We start from the raw sequence: 24,464 nt of genomic DNA on the forward strand, positions 1-24,464 counted from the left end.
CCCATACTTGATTTAAATTCAATACTTTCATGCAACAGTGGCAAGGTAGTTAAAAACAATGGGGAACAATTTTGAACATAATTTTTGTTGAGTTTAATTTTCCATTTGATTTACACTAAAATTTGGCTGATTTCAAAACTACAGCCAGTTTTCTTCTAACACATCAAGTTTTTTTTTCTACAGTTTTTTGAATAAGCACAATCGTATTGTTTATCTGTAAGTAATAAGACTGGTCATCTGATTGCTTTTATTATTTTATTGAAAAGGAGTGAGAAATTTTCAGATCTGGTGACTTTAGGTTGAGTTTTGAAAAGCATGGCAGCCTATAGTCAGTTTCAAATCTCCCTCCAAAACATAAGTCATGATTATTGACCAATCAGATGCCTCAACTGGTCTTCAATTCTTAAGATCCAAGTTCCTCTATCAAAATGAAGGCTGGAAGCTTAGTGTATAAAGTGAAACTGCCCAGATTGAACACCCCAGGAAGAGCTATATGTATAAATTTTTACCATAACTACTTGCACACAATTTGACTGGCAGTAACAATATCCTGTGTGTGAACAAAATAAATTTGTATAAACATTACAGTCAAGGAAGTTTTATTATTTTCCATTGTACGTAAATTTTTAAAACATTCTATAAGATAAGCAAATTTGTTAGGTGCAGTATTTTTATGGTTTTTTGAAACAAAGCAAGGGTATTCTGTAGCTCAAAGAGTTGACACGATGCAGAAAAATTGGGTTCAGAGACCAAAAGTTAAAAACAAGTGTCAGATCTAACTCACTGAAAATTGTGTTCCCCAGTGTAATTAAGGATGTTATCGCTCTTTGTCTAGAAACAAAAGTTCCTAGTTCAAATCCATGTTCAAAGTGATCTAAACATAGTGTAGACTATTATAATGGTTCCTTTTCTTCTGAGCTGACTGGTATCATGTCACCATCTTCATTCAATCACAGAACTCCCAATCCACTTGCCTCTCCCCCCATCCTATACTGACCACTGTTTCAACTCTGTCATTCTTTTCCAGAATTCATTCTGGTATTCACTCACTGCCTATGTTTTTTTTTTAAGAATCAACAAAGGCCATGAGCACTACTCCCTTCCTTCAAACCCAGCATGTAAATACACACACATATGTATATATTGTAAATGTACACTAATTATGAGGTTAATATGTCAGATATTTGTAATTTTATCAACATCTCACAGACAGTTCAATATTGACTTACATTTTTTTAAATACCCACCCCCGAACTAATTATTAAAATACTATTTGGTATGCAAAAACAGCTCTGGTTTCAATCTGGTGGCTTTCAGTTAACATTTAATCTTCTCTATTCATGAAATATTCCACACTAAAAAAAGCTATAACTTCAACATTTATTGTTAAACACAGTACAAGAGTGAAAAAAAAAAAACATGAGGATTTTCATAACACCATAGCAAGGTAATGTAGTTCTAGATACAGTTTATTTGAATAAAGGACAAGGTAGCTATGGCTAGACACCTTTGATCAGAGGACTGCTTGATCACAGGATTACTTCTAGGACTCAATAACTGCAGCAGTAAGAACACGATCAATGTTTTCCTTCGTGGTGGCAGTTAGAGGACGTCAAGACCTTGAATCATCTTCAAGGCTTTTCCTTCCCCTCCTAAATTCAGCTGCCCACTTTCGCATTGCTGATAAGGCTGGAGCTTCATCTCCTAATGTAGCAACCATATCAGTATGAAGATTGTTAGGGACTAAACTCTTTTTCTGCATGTACTTGATAATACCACAATGCTAAATTTTGTTCATTTTCAAAGGCAGTTGCTTCTAATTACTTGTGAAGTCTTCTTTGAACAGTCAGATATCAGTTTACCTGGAAAGAACTAATGCAGTTATTAATAAGAGGTGAAATTAATGCATTCGTGATGTCACAGCTATAGCATCATCCTTCATAGTCAACCTATGAACTTTTCAGCCTACCTTCGTACATCATTATAATTCAATGTCTACTTTTCCATGCTTGCATGGGTCAGACAGAATTTAAGACAGATTTTCTTCATCTGGATGTCACCAACCCATACCTGTTTCCAAGTAAGGTAATATTTCACTATGACTAAACATATTTTTCATGGAGGACTGGAAACAAACAATATCCTTGTATGATGGTGATTTTTGTTTACAACCATTATGTAATGTCCAGACAAGGATTCAAACACACACACACACACACACACAAACAAACACAGGTTTCTTTCGATTTCTGTCTACCAAATCCACTCACAAGGCTTTGGTTGATCTGAGCTTATAATAGAGGACCAAGATGCCACACAGTGGGACTGAATCCCAAAGCCACATGGTTGGGAAGCAAACAGCCATGCCTGCACCTAATGAATGCCAGAATTTACAATCAGGTCATCTTTGTAAATACTACAGTTATTACAGAGGATTCTAAACAGGAACCTAAATCTGTAACTATGTCCAAGGATTTTTTAAAAATCATTTTGTGTGTGTAATATCTTTTAATCAGGAGGGAAGGCAGTGCCTATGACCCTTCACTGGATCTCGAAGACAAGTATAAAGGAGAAAAGTATCCTCAAATCAGCAACTTGGCTCAAATGCTCGCAACACAGTAGACATGACCACAAGAAATGTTCAGTTCAAAATGCCATACATCACAAGTGTGAGATAAAAGGTTAATTTTTCTCAGGTATTGGTTTGGCCATTAAACCACTCAGAGGTAACACTGGGATAGTATCTACACAGCTTAGTTCCAAAATTATGAGAATAAGAAGTTGATAGTAGATATGCACTTCTGAGATTAATTACTGAGAGCTTCATGTCACAGCATTCTTCTGTTGTATTTAAATTTAATGGCTCTGAAGTCCCTCTTATGTTGTCATATATTTTTTACTAATTTAACTCCAAATGCAAAACTGATTGTAACAACTTGAATGGGTCTTCAATGAAATTAATCAAAGAAGGACTTATTGAACTCAGTAAGTCACTGTGGAGAGCTCAAGACACAGTAAAAAAAATTTAATCCACAAATAACATCTCACCACTGATTTCTTGACCACCATCAACACTCATACCCTTCTCTAATACTTTTGCAGTGCCTATTATTGCTAAGTTAATACATACTGAATCGCATCGTTCATATTTTAGCAAGGTTAACATTAAGCAAGTCTACCATCAACTGCCACTGGCAATTAAAGACCATCCTTACACTTTTTTGTAAGCCTTTAGGACAACTGTTTCAGAACATAAAATTCCCATTTGGCCTTACAAATGCTGTCATATGATTTCAATGAGTGGTGAGTCAAAGTATCTCACTGACTGACCTTAAATCTACCTACTTGTATTTAGATGACATCATTGCGTAAAGTAAATCTAAGAAAGATATCTTGGCAGAAATCTAAAGGTGTTTCTGTCATGTACTAACTATCTAAATATAATTCTATATAGCAAAAAAAATGCATTTTTGGATTTAAGCTCATTGAATTTCTAATCCTCAGTGGCTGCGTTCACATAAATACCTTAAAATTCCTACTACTAAAAAAGAACTTGGAAAAGATTATTGGGTTGCTAGTCTATTACAGCAAAAGGCCGATGTATTTTCAGAACAAAACACTGTAATGAAATGTAAGTATTTTCCCAATTCCTCGAGGAGCTGTTACAATTTTCAGGAGAAAAAAAGTACATAAGTCGTTCATTATTAATATTATTAATCTGATGCTCAAGGAAAAATGGGAAGAGGTATTGTTTTGGACATAGTTCTCCTTCAGATACGAAAGAAAAGGCCAGGAGAAACTGGGAAAAGAACCGAGATAAAAAGAGAAGAGAGTCACAAAAATGCACATGGGATCAGTTCACACGTTCAACCTCTCACCACATGGGATGTGAATCAATCCCATGTGTGTTTTTTGTGGCTCTCTCCTCTTTTTTATCTCCTTTTCTTCTCTTATAAGATTCTTAACTTTTCTCTAGGCTCTGAAGGACTCTGTTCAAAATACAATACCTTTTTCTCTTTCCATTCTTGATTATCAAAATAATAAACAGTGACTGTGAAGGTCTCTTGCAATTTTCTTGCTTTTATTTTTTGCATTTACTTTTTGCTTTATTACAGCGTGCCCACACAGACCTTCCATGTTTATCCAACCATTTCATTGGAGTAGCTTAATTCTTTGAGTACCTTACATCTTGGATACAATTGGATTACTTTTTCAGATTACATTGGATCTTCACTCAACACAGAAAATGCTTGCTTTCTGTGTCATTGATAACACCATTCCTTTTACAGATAAGGCTGAGGTATCAAATACTGCTCTAACTACAACCCTTTTGAGGAAACATGTAGAAGCTTCCTTCACTAATCCATAGGAACATAATTTTACTGAATTATGGTCAATGTAACTTTTGAGAAAGTAAGAGTTGGCACTGTAAAAAAATATGGTAGCTATTGGTCTAATCAACTGTAGCAGATACATCACCCTCCACCCCTGCTAATATTTGACCATCATTAACATAAGGTGAAGAAAAATTTAGACTCTAAAACAAAGACAATCCCCAAAATGATGAGGGATAATTACAGAGAATATACAAGGTGTTTAGTAACAGAGTGTCGCAAGCACCACCGCAGCCATTTTTGAGGTTAGTATATCATTTTCTTTGTCTTGATGTCTCGAATCCGAAAAAGTTGGGAGGAAGAACTGGTGAGGCTTGCAATAAGGTTGAAAATCCGGCTGAAAAAAATTGTACCTCAACGCTATTGACACAATGCTCGCTCACCCAAACTCAGACCAGAGAGTTTAGTAACAAACCATCGTAAGCACACGTGCTCAATCAATAACTTTGCTGTGGTCCCTGTATCGGATTTCGAGGTGTTATGGCTCATTTTCTAATAGTCCTCGTTACCATCATAATAATAATGGGCTATTATCTTACTAACCTCTTAAAGATACTTATTTTGCTATATTAAAACACAAACAATACCTTTGGTGGGACCTTTGTATGTTTTTTTGTAGGTATTTTGGCTAAAATATGCAATGCAATACACTGTTTCGTAGTACTGGTATATTCTACAAAATGAGAAAGACGCAATCAAGGTGTCATCTTTCAGATGCTTATACAAATAAATAATTTTATATAGGTGGAATGATTATACAAGATCTTCATGGTCATTTTAAGACCAAAACCAGCTTTCTAACTTCATTCCTTGCTGAGATATCGCATTCTGAAAGTCGCAAAACTTTGACTGCGTTTTTCTCAGTTTTTAAGTTGTGGCACTTACAATGGTCTGTTACTAAATGTCTCATATGATGAAACTTGACCTGTATCATCTTACTGACTATTCTGGCTGCATTTGTTAGCATCAGGTACTGTGAGATTGGACATAAACTATATAATGCACTGCATAGCTAGTGACCCCTGAACCTACACTATATAGCACACTGTTATATTGTGACCCCTGGACTAATGGTCTGTAATACACTGAACAGCTTGTGACCCCTGGACCTATGCTGTGTAGCTTGTAACTTCCTGATGCACACTATATAATGTAGATACAACTAGTGACCTCTTGAACTAAACTATTTTTATATTGTTTATGGTCAAACAAATAAAAACACCTCAATTGAAGCAAGAATTGAAGTGGATGGTAAGCACAGCTGAGAGAAGATGATGAATGAAGGGTAGAACGCAGGTAGATGAGAGGAAAGCAAAGCTAAGGTAGATGATGGATGATGTGCACAGATGGGTAGATGGTAAGACTGAGGTAGAGGAGTGGAAGAGACATAGTTAGGGAAGATGAAGGGTTGGAGGGTATATAGGCAGACTGAATAAATATTGCAGGGTAGACTGAGGACACAAATAGATCTTGTTACTCTGATTCTTTATATATGAACATTGAGAATGAGTGAATAGTGAAGTGGTGATGGTGGTGGTAAAAGTAATAACAGCAGCAGCAACTAGTAATAAACACAATAGTTAATATCTAAACAGTGGGGTGGTGATGATGATGATGATGATGATGATGATGATGATGATGATGTTGATGATGACATTGTATAGCGTAAAAGAAACAATAGATGGTCATTATAACATTACATGAAATATGAGGAGGAGGTAGTTATGCTTGGGTGGGAGGAATCACACACAAAGCATGATGGCTACTGAATCATCAACAATGTCATAGCCATTTTTTATGTCGACCTTTCCAAACTAACATGGGTTGGAGAGACCAGTTTCAAATTAGCACCTCTCCAACTCAACATAGGCCTTCGTCATTTCCTTTGTGTGGTCCAGCATCCTGAGATTAGATCTCTAGAATAAATTAGGAAATTCTTTAACATTACTAAAGAGTTGTTGTTATTTAGCCATTTAGCATAATAACATAATAATAATAATAATAATTAAAGCATAAGGCCAGCAATTTTGAGGAGAAGGGGCTGGTCATTTACATCAATCCTAGTACTTCACATGTATTTTATTTTATTGAGCTTGGAGGGATGAAAGGCAAAGTTAACATTCAGTGGGATTTAACTCTAGCATTTTATACCAGTCATATCCTGTTCAAATATGTTACCAGTTTTATGTTCAAACCAGCCAGATTCAGCTTCTTGCACCTACCCTACAACATTATTCTGAAGATAAACATTCACATCATCAAAATCTCAAAGTTATAAATTAATGCATAATTAATTTTGAAAAATGTGAATACATAAGCATTGCATTTGACAGAGTAATTTAAATGCTACTGGGTAAACCCTTTACAACTTTGATTAGATTTATGATCAAAGACATTCCAAAAACCAGAGGGTGTGATTTGAGATTTGGCTGCTCTTTTGAACAAGGTGAACAGCTAAGGCGGCTTCCACATTGACAAACAGGAAAATATCTTGGGAATATTATAAAAAATATAGCAAATACAGAAAAATTGTAATTATTATTGAATATGAATGTTGAAAAGAACCATAGAAGATTAAAATAAAACAAAAAAAAAACCCTCTAGAATTCAAAACAAAATACTCCAACAACACCACCACCACCGTCCTGTACCAAATTCTCTAAAAGTTTTTAAACAGTGAAACAAGAGCAGACAACCCCTCCTTATCTCAAAGTTTATCATGTCGCATATTACTTGTATACATATGTTTTACAGAGAGCAGAGAGTTAGCAGTGGGAGAAGTGACATGCTGAAGCATTTCAAACATCCAAATTGGAAGAAAGAATTAAAATGGAACAGCTGTAATTGGAGACTGGGGTTTAATTTGGTGTAAAATTCTGTCTGATTGTTGTAAATGTAAGTAAAATATAATTAAATGGGAAAATCTGCTGTTAATGAATCAGGATAATGAAGTGGGGTGGTGCAAGGAAAAAAAAAAAATCAGAAGGAAAATATACTTAGTTTTTTGCTCCCCATGCTGAGATGTTACCACCAATCAAGAAGCTTATAATAATTGCTGTTGACAACCTGTTGAATGTGGGGTGAGATCCCTTCCTCAACCGCAACAACAGAGTAGGTGACTTAATGTGTGAAACAGAACAAGTTAGAAAATAGAGAGAAAAAAAATTACCTTTATAAAGGGCCAAAAAACTGATGGTCACTGTAATAAAACAATACTCCACCTCTCTCTCTCTCTCTCACACACACACCTACTTAATTCAAGAAACAAATTCACTTTACTGTAGAAAAAACACTAACCAACATCAAACAAGGAGTGACAATAATTTTTGGCCTTTTTTAAAATCCCAAAACACGACAGAGAAATAAGTCTTTCTGAGTTGATATTTAAAAGTAAAAATAAAACAAGAAAGAAAAATAGAACAAATTACGTGAGAGGGTTTTGGCTAAAGAAAGTTTGAGTAAACAACTTACCACTTCTCCTTCGAAAGGTGAAATTTCCAGGCATGACCAAGTAATGTGCTTGAGAGAAGAAAGTGTAATAGAGCTGAGTAAATTGTTGTCAGTGCGTTACTAAGTCATAATTGTCAGCTGATGATGCTGGTTGATTGTGAAGACACTTGAACTACAGAGAAATAACAATAACAACAGCAGTGGCTATAATACCGGCAACTGTTGTTACTGCCGATGATGATGATGATGATAGTTGTAACAGTGGTGGTGGTGGTGGTGGTGGTTAGTTGTATGCTATCCGTGCCAATAGGATGGAAGTGAAACAAGAGGAAAACATGTTTTAATATAGTAACTGCTGCTGCTGCTGTTGTTGATGCTGCTACAGTTGTCAACAGCAGACAATAGGGAAGAACTGTGCACACAAGTTCAGAAAGTCTTCGCTAAAACTGCCATGGACAATGCCAATTGTTTAGTGAACAAGACAGAAGACGACAAAACCATCCAATAGAAACTTGATCCAAAATTTTCGTAACTGACAAAAAAAACCCAGCAAAGACAAACTTTGGAAGCTGGACGACACCACAATCCGTTAACAGGCTGAATGGAGGGTGTGTGTGAATGTGTGTGTGTGTGTGAGTGAGTGTAAGTGAGAGGAGAGAGGTGGAGACGAGAAGCTGTGGTTTGAGTTTTTTGTTTTGTGTGTCTTAGTAAAACGACAGAGTAGAAGCTAGCAGAGTGGTTTACTGGTCAAGAGAAATTATAACAAGCTTACACTAACGCACTACCACACACTGCCAAGTAGCTTCATGAGTCACATCCCATAGAAGGCCACAGTGGTACTAGAGTAAGGTCAGACCTGTTGCAGCAGCTCAAGTCAATAATAATACACAGCATAACGTTGCTAGAACTAAGAGAGAGAGAGAGAGAGAGAGAGGGAGAGAGAAAGAGAGAGAGTGAGAGTTTGCATGTGTGTGCGGAGAGAAAAAAGTGGGGAGGTCAGCAATGGAGGATGGGGAGTGGTAATCAGAAACTGGTCAGAGTATGTGTGTGTGTGTGTGTGTGTGTGTGTGTGGTGAATGCTTTGCTACATTCTACATAACAGAGCTGACAAAAGATGGCTCCCAGGAATCTATTCATGTCTAAACTATGAAACTGAATATAATAATAATAATAATTATTATTATTATTATCATGATGATAACAATAATAATAACAACAAATTATTTAGGTGTTGTAGCAGAAAAAAAATTCCATTAGCTTTTCACATCTGTCCAAATGAATACTGTTTAGCATTTTCATTGTGTCTCTCTTTCACCACACACACACAACTTAGTTCAAACATTGTTTAATATATATGTAGGTGTTTTTATGTGTATATACATACATGCACATTATTTCCTTTATAATCTTTTACTGGTTTCATCCATTGAACCGTGACCATACTGGGGCACTTTTTTCAATTGTTTCAGTCAGTTATACCAGCCCCAGTACTTACCTCAGTCTGGTACTCAATATTATTGATCTATAGTTGTCGAGCAGCTAAGTCACACACACACACAATGGGCTTACACGCACACACACACAATGGGCTTACGCACTGTTTTCTCTACTAACAGAAGACACTGGATCAGGTACAACGAAATGTGCTCAAGCCCAGAGCCTCACTGTTGTGAAGCAACCGTCCTACCACATGGCTACGTCTGCACACACCTTAAACACAATGTGTGAAGCAGGAAAGAAGTCGAGTTTTCCTTTGAGACAATTCTTTAATACTGACAACAAAAAAAGTGAGAAAGAGAGAGACACACACACACCAGTGTAGCAGTTTCAATTCCAATCTCGCATAGTGGTATACAGGTACAAGAAAGAATGAGAACATAAATCTAAGAAGGTAAGTTACAATAAGTACCCTTCATTCAAACTGTTGTGATCTCTGGCCGTGCTTGAGCAACCACTTAATATACTGCAACTTGTTCTGTTGATTGTATAGTGCATTTCTGTAAGTGTGTGGGAGAGAGAATGAGTAAAAGAGAGACAGACACTCAAAGAGAGAGAGAGAGAGAGAGAGAGAGAGATAGAGAGAGAGATGTGCATGAGAGTATGTTTGCATGTGTGAGATTTTATATTTTATTTCTGAAATTTCATGCATATGTATGCATGTACACATATGCGGTGTCATTTGTTTGCAGCCTTCCATGAAATTATATGTGGCCATTATACTCTTTATAGAGGTGTGTGTGTGTGTGTGTGTGTGTGTATAAGCACAGCTACAGAACAGCTCTGGTCCAATAGCTAGTCCTACAATGTGCAAATAGTTAACCAAATAACAGGGTGTGACACAGAGATTGCTCTTGCCAGGTATACCAAGCCTCTCCCTAGCTGAAGATCATGCTGCACACTTCGATATGTGGTGATGAATCAAACAGTGTAGTGTGACAACTTAGATTTGTAATACCATCTCCCTCTCTGCAGCCTATTTCTGTATGCCAGTAAATGTTTCTGGTGGCTACAGCAAAGGCAGATAAGGTGGACTTGGTCAGAGTGCAATAACTACTGCTCTTCCATAATTGTTAAGGCTTACTACAGCGACAAACTGTGCCCTTCGCATGTCCAACTGGTCTACTATTCTTATTAAATTTTGTTTCATTGTAAAACAGTATATAAATATAGATTTTATTTCTAATTTTTCAAGATGTTTGTGTATGTGTGTGCATGTGTGTGTGTGTGTGTGTAGGTCTGCACTAACTGTAGCAGTGAGTCAGCACAGGTACTGATGAAGATGGCAGAGCTAAGATGTGAGAGAGAAATCTAGCCTAGTGAGATTTTATGAACTTTAATAATTACTTTCAAACTAGAAACATAAGGACCAAAAATTAGGGAACAGGAGATGGGTGGTTAATGAGGGGATGGAATCTATACAAGGATAAAATTCATTGTAAGATTGAGTTACATAATAAACCACATGACAGATATATACTTGAATCAGACAGACGCACACATACACAGATATAATGGAAACACATAAATACAGGTTGGACTACCGGTTACATCATCATCATTGTTTTAATGCCTACTTTCCTTGCTTGCATGGGTCAGACAAAATTCAATGAGGCAGATTTTCTACCCTAACCCTAACCCACTCACAAGGCTTTGGTTGGCCTGAGGCTATAAAAGAAACTTACTCAAAGTGCCACACAGTGGAACTGAGCCCAGAACCTTGTGGTTGAGAAGCAAGCTCCTTACCACACAGCCACATCTGTGTCCTATGTTGGTTTATTATAAAAATACTTGCAAGAACAAATGTAACAAATATCTGGACCAATGTGTTTAGCTGTTCAATTTGCTAGTAATAGCAACCAAATCCCCTCAAATTACAACTTTTCTTAAAAACAAGACAATACATTGACTAATTTAGCCTAAATATACAAAAAGACACGATAGTCCTAGTTGGATTGTCCAGAGATTTGCTTAATCTTGAATGCAATTAGCAAAAATAATCCTGACTCCATCCTCTCATAGTGAACTTGGTGAAGATGTGTGACCAGGGGGAAGTAACTCAAATCAACAGAAACCATCCCCTCACATACATCCCTTCTATGTATGGGCCAAAAGTAAGCTTGGGATTAGTTACAAATAAGAGCTAAATCTCCCTCAAATTACACTCAGCTATTAAAAAAAAAACAAAGGAAAGAAGTGAGGAAATACATTACATATTGTAATGCTAGAGTTTCTATACTTAAATGGAGGTTAGTATATTTAATGTATGTTCTTGCAAAATTATTAATTAATTGTAATGGAAAATCATTAGCTTCAGTGATAATTTGTTTCTCAAAGGTAAGGGAAGCAACTCTAAAACCCAAATTGGTTAAAAAAGGGAATAGGGTATTTTGTAGACAGTGGGTCTGGATCTTTGGAAAGTATAATTCAGACATGTTTCAGTCTTTTCAGACCTCCTCAGTAAAGTATAGTCTTATCCATACAGACCAGACTAAGATATACTAAATCTAAATATAAAATAGATGGTTACACATGGAGCATTTTTGGTCAGCTGGATCAAGTTTGACGTAGAGCTAAACAACAACTGGTGGCTACATCATTATGATGTTAATGATGATGATGAAATACCTAACGACTTTCTATGCTGTTATGGCTTGGACTGGACTTTGTGAATGTTTCATAGTTGGATGCCCTTTCTAATGCCACACTTTAAATCCACTCTTATTATATGCACACGCAAACAATATTTGTTTTCTAATGCTGTATTGTAACTATGGTAACAGTTGTTGCTAAGTAGATCCCCAACGCAATATTTGAAAGGCAAAGTGATGATAAAGATAATTTTTAAACTGCATGAAGTAAATATCATGTGATTTGTATAAAAAAATATTTGTCCCATCAAATGCTAATGGAAACACTTAAGACAATGGAGAGAGTTAAATCACCTGCTGGAAATAGTAGTCAAATTTCTCTCAAATTACACCATACTGTTTTAAATAAGAAGGATAGATTGAATTAAGTATGAAAAAAATTGGGAATTTTGAATTTCTTTGGTCACAGGTCTGCTGGATCAGGTCTGGCCTGGAGTTAAACGATAACAACCAGCAGAAGTTAATTTAATTAATGATACCTTCCCACAAATTTGCACTAAATATGTTAGAAAACATTATTTTTATGATTAATAAATAATAAATTTGTTGCAGTTGTTTAGCTTCAAGCGAACCCTTATCCAAGCAGACTATGACCAAGGTTGCTCTAACTAGAACTATCCACGCTTTTGCGGGGAAAGGACTACATTATCTAAGGTGCCTGTCCTCCCAATCCTTTTTTCTTCTTTTCCAGGTTGGCAGGGTATAATTTGAGGGGTATTCAGCTGTTATATTTAGCAGGCCAAGTGACTATGTAGAAGCACCCTTGTTAGTTCACAGTTATACAGTTTTGTGACAAAGTAGATTAATTATTAGAAGCAAAGCATGCAGGTCATTCATTCATGTTTTACAGAAGCATTGTTATTCCTGGAAAGAAACTCCATTTTATTAGAGTGCTTTTAATATCATTCATGTGACATGTGATTTTCCTTCCTCCCAGAAATAATTCTTTTTTTTTTTTTTTTTTGTGTTCAGAAGACAAAATTTCAAATCCATAAAAAATTTATTATTCTGCATTGTATTTATGTAAGGGTATTATATTTTTCTATTCCATCATCTATATTAATCTAATTATATGAATCATAATGTAATGAGGAAACCTAATTAAGCTTTCTATATCATTGTTTTTTTTTTCCTCCATCATTTGTAGATGCATGTTTCAATAGCTTTATGTTGGATCAGTGCAACTGGGCTTGAACTCCCATCCTATGCTTTACATTGAACAATTAAAAAAATCTTTTTTTTACTAATTTCAATTATTGGATTGCGGCCATGCTTAAAGAGTGTGGCAATTATTCTGTCGGTCTCTTTTGCAGAAGTGCTAAGTTATGGGGATGCAAAGAAACCAACACAGGCTATTAAATGCTGGAAAGACAAACACACACACACACGCAAATATAACAAGCCTCAAAGGCAGAGTACTGGCAGAAACGTTAGCACACCAGGTGAAATGCTTAGCGGTATTTCATCAGTCTTTATGTTCTGAGTTCAAATTCCGCTGAGGTCGACTTTGCCTTTCATCCTTTTGGGGGTTGGTAAATTAAGTACCAGTTGTGTACTGGGCTCGATCTAATCGACTGGCCGCCTCCCCCAAAATTTTGGGCCTTGTGCCTAGAGTAGAAAAAGATACAACAGGCCTCCACACAGTTTCCATCTATCAAATCCACTCACAAGGCATTGGGTGGCCTGGGTCTATAGTACACAACACTTGTCCAAGGTGCTTTACAGTGGGTTTGAACCTGAAACCACTTGGTTGGAAAACAAACTCCTTGACCACACAATCCATGCTTGTGTCTATAAATATTTCTGCGCGCGCACGCGCACACACACACACACACACACACACACACGCACGCGCACAAAAATCTATTCTATGAGATGAAAACAAAGGAAGAAAAATGAGACATCACATGAATTACAGAAAAATATTAAGTAATAGTGAGAGACTGCTTTCTGAATCAGAACTAAAAGTACAAAGTCTATTGACATTTTTAACAATAAACAGCCTTTGGCCATTTGTCTGAGATGGGACCTGGTTATGGGGTAGAGTAATTACAACATATGCTGATTTCATTCTTCACAAGCAAAACCTCACCGGTTTGAATGAATTTTCCAAGTGAAAAAAGCATTAAAATTCAACTTCACTTTTATACAAAGATCCAAGTCTTGTGATTGTTATAATGATAATACACTTGGGACAGGCATGAACACCCTAAGTTTTATGCTTACATTCACAGTGTATATTTTATATAGTCATATAACACACACACACACACACACACACATGCATGTGTACTTTATAAGTATAATTTATAAATATCAATATCTAGTGTTCAGCTTGTCATTATTCATTGAATATTGGATTTTGGTTATCTTTCTTTTGTATTATTTTTTACCTTTTCCTTAGGCTCATGTGATATCATCATCACCAATCATTATTATTATTATTATTATTATTATTATTCAGCTTAAAATAGAACAACAACAAAAAGATAGTTGAACATATGAAAACCATTTTATATTGAAGTATCATATCAGTTATCAGTGTGAAAAACCAGGAAACAATCTCTATATAAACCACTTCTGTCTACCTAAAGATATCTCTGGATGTCTGCCTGCCTGTAAGGTTTCATGTCTGTCAAAGGTTGTGTGTTACAAACATGGCCATCATCTTCAGGACCAGAAAATTGCTTCAGCTCCTAACAACTACACAACCACTAACCTTTTACAAAGCTCAGATGAGTCCCACAAGGAAGTGGTACTATTTCCATATCTGGAATACTACCACTGCAGCACCCACACAAGACATCTCAAACATGAAACATAAATAAATAAATGAATAAATAAATAAATAGGTGCAGTTATGGCTGTGTGGTTGCGAAGCTTGCTTTGCAACCACACAGTTTTGGGTTCAATCCCACAGTATGGCACCTTAAGTGTCTTCTACTATATAGCCTTGGGTGACCAATGCCTTGTGAGTAAATTTGGTCAATGGAAACTGTATAGAAACCCATCGTGTGTATGCATGTGTGTGTGTGTGTGTGTGTGTGTGTGTGTGCATGTCTTTGTCCTCCCCACTGCTTGACAATCTGTGTAGGTTCATTTACATCCCTACAACACAGCAATTTTCAGCAAAAAAGATCAAGAAAATAAGTACTAGATTTAAAAAAAAAAGTACAGGGATAGATTTGTTCAAACAAACCTGCCAGCGGCCATGAGGTGCCCCAGCATGGCCACTGTCCAATAACTGAATTAAGTAAAAGGAAATAAAAGATAAATAAAAATAAACCATCCAAATGACTTGCATGAAGTCTCTTAGCAACACACTCCAATCTCTGACCCAGCCAGACATGCTGTTTCTTCCTTCTTTCCTTTCTACCCTAACCACAAAGGACTACGCCCTTCACAGATGACCTCTTCTTCTACCATTCCCCTTGCCTACCCATACTGTCTACCTCATTATTTAATAATTCCTTCTGGCTCCTGTTTTATCGGCAGCTATTAAATTACAACTCTTCAAAAGAAACATTAACCCTTTAACATTTAAACCAGCCATATCTGGTCAAAATATTCTACTTGTTTTATGTTCAAATCAGCTAGATCAGGCCTTTCACACCTACATCACAATGTTATCCTAAAAATAAGTAATCACATCATCAAAATCTGAGCAGCAAAGCAATGCAGGATTAATTCAAAACAAAGTGAATAAATAAGTAGTACATTTGAGAGAGAAGTCTGAAAGTTAACAGATTAACTTGCACTAAACCCGCCATTCTCGAAGGGCCCGCAAAATCCATGAGCATAGCTCCTACTTATAGATAAAACAAATAAAACAGATAAAGACGTACGTCTCTGTTTTCTTATATGCTTGTTTGTGCGTCTGCCAGCAGATGTTTACAAGGTGAGAGAGATGATGCTATCTGACAGAAAGATACGGAGAAAGAACTTTACCTTTTGGAACTTTCATCTTCTTCTTCTCTTCTTTACTGTCAGGTTCCTTTGGAAGGGGTTTATTCTCCAATGGCATGTTTACCTCTCTGCAAAAGAATAAGAAGTTCATCAAAAATGTTGCTACTACTACTGCTGCTGCTGGTGGTGGTGGTGGTGGTGATGTTGATGTTGTTATAGTATGTTACTGTTATCGTTGTTGCTGTGTTGCTATAATTTGTTGAGGTGGAACAACAACAACAACAACAAGAACATCATTATGTGTAGAGTAATAGAGCACTTGACTGATTGATGTAAGTGAGGTGAGTCAAGTTATTAAGTGGAGATATATATCTTAGAAAGGGAGATATAGAGTGATTTGTATGGTGTAAAATAAGGCAGACTCTGGGGAGGATAAAAAGAAAGAGAGAGAGAGAGATTAAGAGGAGAGAGATGAGAGCAGTAAAGAAAAGAGGAGAGAAAATAAGTGGAGGAAAAGAGAGCGAGAGAATGAAAAGTTGAGGTAAAAAAAAAAAAAGAAAACAAAAAGAGTAAACTAAATGAGAGAAAGATTTGAAGGGGGAGTGAGATAAGGGGAGAGGAGAGAGAGAGTGAGAGAAGGGAGAGAAAGACGAGAGGAGAGGGAGGGTGTGAGAGAGAGAGAGGTGAGACAAGGAGAGAGAGAGAGAGAGAGAGAGAGAAAAAGAGACAGAGATAAGAAAATTAGATAAAGAGAAACAAGTGATGTCATTCTCAAACTCCTACTGACACCCAACAAAAGAAAAAGAAAAGAAAAAGAGTAGTGCATCATTACACATTGGACTAAATTTATTATGTCAAGAAGGTTGTGACATTTTAGAATTTGGCCATCTTATAAAGGAAGACCATGTTGATATATTTAAGGACTTTTACAATAGCACACTAACATTTTACACTTCTGTCTAGGTGTTTCTCACCCCTCTCTTTTCTATACATGAACTTTCTTTTAATGTATGTATGTATGTATGTAGGTATGTATAAATAAAATCCCATATATGTTATTTCACACAACACACAGAGATGATCCCTAAAGAATTTCATTCTAATATGATTGTATCTCTATTCTCTTGACAATGAAAACGATTGTACCACAATGATATAGGGAGCTGGATGTGAAACTATGAGTGAGACTGAGCAATGAACATAGGATTTGGAAGAAGAGATTGATAAGAGTAGGGAGTCTATATTCAGCCCTAAGTCAGCTGTGATCCAGAAGACTTGTGATCAAATAAAATCCAGCCATGACCTCTAGCCTCTTATTCGGATACAGTATATACAGGATTACATTATTTAATGTGTCTTGCTTTTTTTTAAAAAAAAATGACTGATTTGAGAGAGATTTTGTCATTATTTCTAAGAAGATGGAGGACCATATAAAGGTTCCTTTATTGGCTTGAATTTCTGTAGTAAAGTAGGTATTAACATAAATGTAGAAAAATAAATAATATTGGTATCAATGTTGTTACAAGGCCAGCAATTTCGGAGGAAGGGCTAAGTTGATTAGATCAACTCCCAAGGATGAAAGGCAAAGTTGACCCTGGCAGGATTTGAACTAAGAATGTAAAGACAGATGAAATGCCACTGGGCATTTTGCCTGGCATGCCAATGATTGTCAGCTCACTAATAAATTAAAATAATGTCATCAATGATAAGGGAGTCATTAACTAAATGACCAATACTAATCAAAAGAGGCAGAGAGATACAATTTGGAATTAAAATTAATTAAATAGAGCACAGTGAGGAATGAGTCTGATGCTTAATGATATGGTGGACAACTCTGGACATGTTTCAGCTTTATTGGCCCTCACCAGCATGACTTTGACATTTAGCTGTCTTTCTATAACTTGTGCAGTACTATGTAAAACCTGACTGAATAGACTTTGCAATGAAAATCATTCTGAAATGACCATCCCATCATTTACCCAGATGTATCTAAGATTAAATTAGCTAATTTATCCTTCTTTTTCTAAGATGACAGGTGTGATTTCAGAGCCAGGATGAGTGGTGAAAAATAAAAAGAAAAGAGGACTTTATGTAATAATTTTTGTCAGAAGGGCCCCAAAGTAGTAGTGGTGTAGTAACTGTAATTCAAAGGTGGTGGTCGTGACGGAGATAAGGAGTTTAAAAAAGATGTTGAAAAGAATTCTTGTTTTAATAATAAAGTGTTTCTCTTCTTTTAAGTACATAGTGACATGTGTAAAATTACTGTTTCGTTCAGGTTTGTCTGACTATGTTTGATTACAATGATCAAAGGTGTTCTAACCATGACCATCATGTCTTCATGTATCAGGGACTACATTATCTGCTGTGTTCTTTTCTCCCCCACTCCCCCCTTTTTTTACTGTAAAGTGGTTAACTGGAGCAGTCTATAATAGTGGTTCTCAACTGGGGTCCATACAAGATTTTGTCATTAAAATTTATGCACAATGAATTGCTTATACTTCCACAATACACAAAATATTTTCACATTTTGTATAAAATTCCTAATAACATTTAATTATAAAAATACAGGAAGTTTTTTTTTTTCCATATACAACAAACAGCTATGAGAGTTCAGTAGAATAAAATAGGAATCACATGAGTCCATAGTCTAAAAAAGGGTTGAGAACCATTGGTCTAAACCATAACCTAGAAGAACATCAAAATGATGATGAATGAGTGTCACACATTCCACCCATCCCCAGCGATTGTTGCTCAGGGGAGGGCTCTGACCTCTGCTATTATACTGAACAGCAAGTTTTATATATATATATACATATATATATATATATATATATATATATAGCAAGTAATGTTCATAGCCACTTCAACATGGCTGTTCCGCTCTAATGGACTTTACAGTGACTTTTTAACCCCAAGAGGATATCTCCTCTAGCTGGTTGACAATGCAAGGCTGCATTCGATATACTGCAAGCAGGCGAGCGAACCCCTAATACACACACACACACACACACACATACATATATACATATCAGATGTTATATTTTGGAGACTTCTGCACTTATTAAGAAAACAAAGACTACTAGATCGCATTGATGTTCATAGCAGAGACACACAAAACGAAATTGCAGATATACCAAAACTAATGAAGAACAAGAGATTTCTGGCACAGCGTGACTGTGACTATTTGATAAAGAATGCCATACAGTACTTTGTAATTCAACCCTTGTACCCTTATAATAGGACAAGCTGGTCTAGCAGTGTGTCAATTTTGTACCAGAAATATAAAGAAGTTCAATATCTTCAAGAGAACAGCCTTCTTGTGTGGTGATAATCAAATGTATTTTTTGCAAAATGTAAAAATGATTGTTATTTAGTGAGGACATATCTATAGACTTCATATAAGTTGAATTTGGTGGATATTTATTGACTTTTCCCTGTCTATATTTCTAATGAATAAGACTACATATGTGCTTTAATTAATTATTAACATAATCAACATTTTGGTGGTTAAGTATCTCTGTAGCTTTACATATTGGCATACATAATGCTGGTGTAACCATGTCAGCACGGACAATAGACATTAAATGATGATGATGATGATATTGATTTAAAATTTTGGCACAAGGCCAGCAATTTTGGAGGAGGGGTAAGTCAATCACATTGACCCTCAGTACTCAACTGATACTTATTCTATTGACTCCGAAAAGATGGAAGGCAAAGTCCACCTTGGTGGAATCTGAACTCAGAATGCGAAGGCAGATGAAATGCCACCAAGTATTTTGCTCAGTGTGCTAACGACTCTGCCAGCCTGCCATCTTTTATATATATATATATATATATATATATATATATATATTTTAGTTTATGTATATATTAATATTATCTCAGTTTAAAAAAACCTTTGACAATGTAAATATGTTAATAGTTACCATGGGTGGCAAAAATTACACAAAAAACCAGGATACTACATCCGTTTTATAGGTAGAGATTCCAAGTTGAAGTAATGCATTTTGAGTATATATATATATATATATAATGATATAAATTAGATGATTTTTTTTTTTTAATGCAGAATTGCCATTAGAACAGCAGAAATACTGGGTAAATTACCCTTACAAAGCAGAAAAATTTGACAGCAACCAGCTATGAGACTTGAACCCATATCCTTCAAAGACTCCAGCTGGGTGCTTTACCATTAAGCTAAACTGCCTGCTGACAAATTAATCAGTAAAATGATATAAATCAGTACATATTATGTTGGTGTTGACAAAGTGAAATCTCATGATAAAGTACCTATATGGTTAGTATTTTAATATATTATAAATACCAACATCGGATAGAAGTTCTGTTGCTGTCTACCTAAGCATTAGCATATTTCTGTTGTATTTCCTTTCCCATATGATCTAGAGGCCACCCAACGCACACATATGTAGATGAGATGCTTTGAATGAAACAGCTTGTCTACTTCATATACAAAAAAACTTGAATAGATAGAAATAAACCTTAAACCAGAAGAAGCCAATGCATAAATCAAATTTTGATTGAGACTTTAATTTGTACACAAAACACTTTAGTATGGGAGATCTTAGGTATGTTGGTATTAAAAGGGTTAAGATACACAAAGAGCAGGAATAAAAAAAGATATACCAATTTTCTCCAGTTTAATCCACACGAGAGAGAGGAGGTAGTAGATAATTTTATGAATAAGCATTTTTAAGATGAAGCCTTGTAAAGATGAATATATGTAGCAAGACTAATTATAAAGTAGAGTAATCAATTGTATAGCTTACTTAGTAGCAAAAAAAGTTCTAGTTACTCAAGTAGCAGAGTTTGTTCTTATAGTTTCTGGCATCTTATTTAGCCTAGAAAACCCTACCACTGACAAAGATGATGATGATGATGATGATGATGATGATATATATATATATATAAGGAAATTTCAAGCCATTTTATGCTGGTTTATAGCAGCTTCTTTAAAATCCTTGAGGCTATAAACAAATTATAATTCTCTGAATCACTTTGTCAAGTAAGCTATGTTAGCATTTTATGGCAGTGGAAGGGGAGGTTACCAACACCACCAATGGCTAAATCACACACACACATACACACACACAGAGAACCACTTGGCTAACAAGCCCTTTATGACGGGTTTCTTCTAGTGCAACTTGTACACATCACTGGTTAGTCATACAAGTGAGAGAATATAGACAAAGCAACTTGGATAGATGTGAACTTAATGTTAATTAATGTGTAACGTTCTCAATTTACCTAATTAATTTTTGTTTCAAATGGTTTTTCTAAAGTTCTTTTATTCTTTTACTTGTTTCAATCATTTGACTGCAGCCATGCTGGAGCACCACTTTAAAGGGTTTTAGTTGAAGAAAACATTCTTTGTAAGCACAGTACCTACTTTTTCAGTCTCTTTTGTCAAACTGCTAAATTACGGTGATGTCAACACACCAGCTTCAGTTGTCAAGCAATGGTGGAGGGACAAACAAAGACACACACAAATAGATACATCATCATCATCTACACATATAAACGATGGGCTTCTTTCAGTTCCCATCTACCAAATCCACTCATAAGGCTTTGGTCAGTCCAAGGCTATAAATAGAAGAGACTTGCCCAAGGTGCCACACAGTGGGACTGAACCTAGAATCATGTGGTTGGGAAGCAAACTTCTTACCACACAGCCATGCCTGCAGGAATTATTTTTAAAGAATTTTCAGTAAATACTATAGAGTTTTTTGATAAAGTGTATAGGTGTGGTTGCATGGTTAAATTTTCTTTGCAACCGTGTGGTTATGTGTTCAATTCAATTGTATGGCAACTTAGTTCTATACCAGTTATGGGCAAATGGCAAACTTTTTGAATGGCACATATACGAAAAAATACCTTGGATTTTTTTAGTAGTGTGATCCACACGATTATGTGACCCACTTCTCAAAACAAGTTTGCCTATTCTTGCTCTATACCATAAATTCTTGTATATGCAAGTCTTTTAGCCCTTTAGCATTCAGATGACTCTGTCAAATGTTATGCTTATTTATTCACATTGTTTTGAATTTATCATACATTATCTGATAGCTTCGAGATTTTGATGATGGGATTGTTTATTTTTAGAATGACATTGTAGGGTATGTTTGAGAGGCCTGATCTGTCCAGTTTAAACATAAAACAGGAAGAATATTTGGGCCTGATATAGCTGTTTTGAATACTAAAGAGTTAAGTGAAATTAGATAGATGGAAACTGTACAGAAGCCTATCATACAGATAGTTGTTCTGGGGTGTTAGACTTAATCGATTACCTAGTTTAAAATCACCATCTGACCTTTGAGTGCCTTTAGTGATGTCCACTCTGTTGTAAGCATTCAAACTAGGTGTCTAGCCTAAGGATAACTATCTTTCTTCCTCCTATCAGCCATCAAGGCCCTGAAAAAGTCGCAGTTGCTAACCTTCCCATTCAGACTAAGTCACATACGGTCGATACCTGGAACCTAGGAACATCGAAGACGATCTGGTCGGTTTTTTTCAGTTAGAAAGTGAATCAAGTGTCATGCTGAGTGCCAGGAGTACACAGAACAGCATACAATTATGTAATGTTCCTCCCCTTCATTCATCTTCAACAAAGCAATGGTTCCATCAAACTTTTAATGTCTATTATATATTTACTAAACCATTTATAAATTTGAAGAAATCATAGAAGCATGTTCCTTGAACTGGAAAACATCTGAAATTGGCAATTAAATGGAAGTGCTGGGCTATCAGTGAATGATGAATGCAGCAGTTATTAAACGACAAGGTAATAGCATGTATTTTACATTTACACCTTTCTTTAATTGACCAATTTGAAGATATTTCGTCCAAGATAGTCTATTGTCAGAGGGGCCAGCTTGGTATGTAAGTAAGTAATTTTCCCATGTTTAATGCGATAATTACAGACTGATCACATCTTAGAAACTTAATAATTACCAATGGATTAAGTTTATTGATTCTGTGTATTGGAAGGGAAATTGTTACTTGATATATAAATATATATAGAGAATGTAGGAACAGAAACTTTTAAAGAACAGAGATAGAGAAACATGCACAGCCACTACAAAAATATTGGAATTGATAACATTTTGTTTAACACATTTCAACCTTTTGGGGGTTAATGAAATAAGTAACAGCTGAGCACTGGGGTCAATGTAATTGACTAGGCCCTTCCCCAAAAGAATTTCAGGACTCCTGTCTATAGTAGAAAAAATAATTAATGTGGCAAGCGGGCAGAATTGTTACAAATGCTGGACAAAACACTTAGTGGTGTTTTTTCCAGCTCTTTACATTCTGAGTTCAAATTCAAATCCACTGAGGTCAACTTAGCCTTCCATGTTTTCAGGAATGATAAAATAAAATACCAGTCAAGAACTGGGGTCGAAGGAACCAACTAACCCCTCACCCTTCACCTCCACCAAAATTTTAGGCTTTGTGCCTATAGCAGAAAAAATTATTATTGTCATGTTCCCTTGTCTGGCAGCCTTAGCAAAAGAGGTTGTGTAGTGAACCAGATTGAAAGGGCTGAAGACAGATACTTTCCTCTTTGGCCAAGCTCCGATCAACTTTTTCAAGTTTCACCTGAAAAGGAAACTGAGGGTGGAGGAAGGAGTGCCCCCTCCCCCCAGCAATTTTATTAAAAGGTGGGTGACTGTGGCAAGAATGATCCGAGTGAACAGAGCTACTCTAAACATGCGCCTGTAGATGATGTGGAGAGGGCACTTGCTCTCGTGGTTAGAGCCTCCATGGTTTTGTGGAGTTTCCACAAGCAGCCCTAGGGAGCCTCCCGCTTCTGGGGAATGATTTTTTGTTAAAATTTATATTTTTGTAAATTTTTACTTTTTTTACATGCTTTTTATGTAACCCCACATTATATTGTCCGGTACCATTGCCAACATTTTTTGTGAACCCTTAGTGGTTAATGAAGAAAACATTATTACTACTATAATTATTATTATTATTATTTAGTCATTTACTGTATTTGATGGCATAAAAGACACATGGTTATATAGAAACACACCCCAATTTCAGCACCCTATATTCATGAAAATATTTTTTAGTGCATTATTAAAGCATGTAATATAGGTCCAACTTCACATAAAGGACCAGGGTTGATTTTTTGAGACTTTAAAAAAAAAAAAAAAAAAAAAAAAAACAAGCGAGTTTTATACCATCAAATGCTGCAAATCTGAAAGCCATTAAGCCAAGGATTTGATATACACACAAATATATATAAATGGTGTGTGTATGTGTGAGTGAGAGAGAGAGAGAGAGAGAGAGAGAGAGAGAGAGAGTGATAGTGAGTGTTATTCATAATACCACATCATATGTTTAGAGTAACAAGTGTAAGAAAAAGGGAATTTATTGAAATGAAGCATTCATGTTTGTTTATTTTGTTTTTTTTTGTTTTGCTATTGTTTTTTGTAGAAGAGACAAAATTTAAAGCTTGCTTGTTATCAGTTTAATGGTAACTACATCTGAGGAGAACTGATTCTTTTGAAGTTTCCTAGTTCTAACGATCTGGTTAATG

The 24,464-nt window shown here is 35.8% G+C and overlaps 1 protein-coding gene and 1 long non-coding RNA gene across 11 annotated transcripts in view; one reads left to right on the plus strand and one right to left on the minus strand.

Annotated features, from left to right (window-relative positions):
* LOC106875408 (serine/threonine-protein kinase PAK 1) overlaps positions 1-24,464 on the minus strand; it is a 189,948-nt gene that overhangs the window by 50,814 nt on the left and 114,670 nt on the right. For 8 of the 9 annotated variants that reach the window (XM_014923521.2, XM_014923522.2, XM_014923523.2 and 5 more), the window contains one exon: positions 15,941-16,026. In XM_014923521.2, coding sequence (XP_014779007.1) covers positions 15,941-16,026 — 86 coding nt within the window. Of the gene's footprint in view, positions 1-7,865; positions 8,236-15,940; positions 16,027-24,464 lie in introns of those variants that run through there. The other variant, XM_014923527.2, reaches the window with a different exon arrangement.
* LOC106875410 (uncharacterized) overlaps positions 8,806-24,464 on the plus strand; it is a 112,913-nt gene continuing 97,254 nt past the window's right edge. For both annotated transcript variants that reach the window (XR_008266170.1, XR_001410117.2), the window contains exon 1: positions 8,806-9,735. This is a non-coding gene — a long non-coding RNA (uncharacterized LOC106875410). The remainder of the gene's footprint in view (positions 9,736-24,464) is intronic.

Source organism: Octopus bimaculoides, chromosome 19 (genome assembly GCF_001194135.2).
Source record: "Octopus bimaculoides isolate UCB-OBI-ISO-001 chromosome 19, ASM119413v2, whole genome shotgun sequence".
Classification (NCBI taxonomy): domain Eukaryota; kingdom Metazoa; phylum Mollusca; class Cephalopoda; order Octopoda; family Octopodidae; genus Octopus; species Octopus bimaculoides.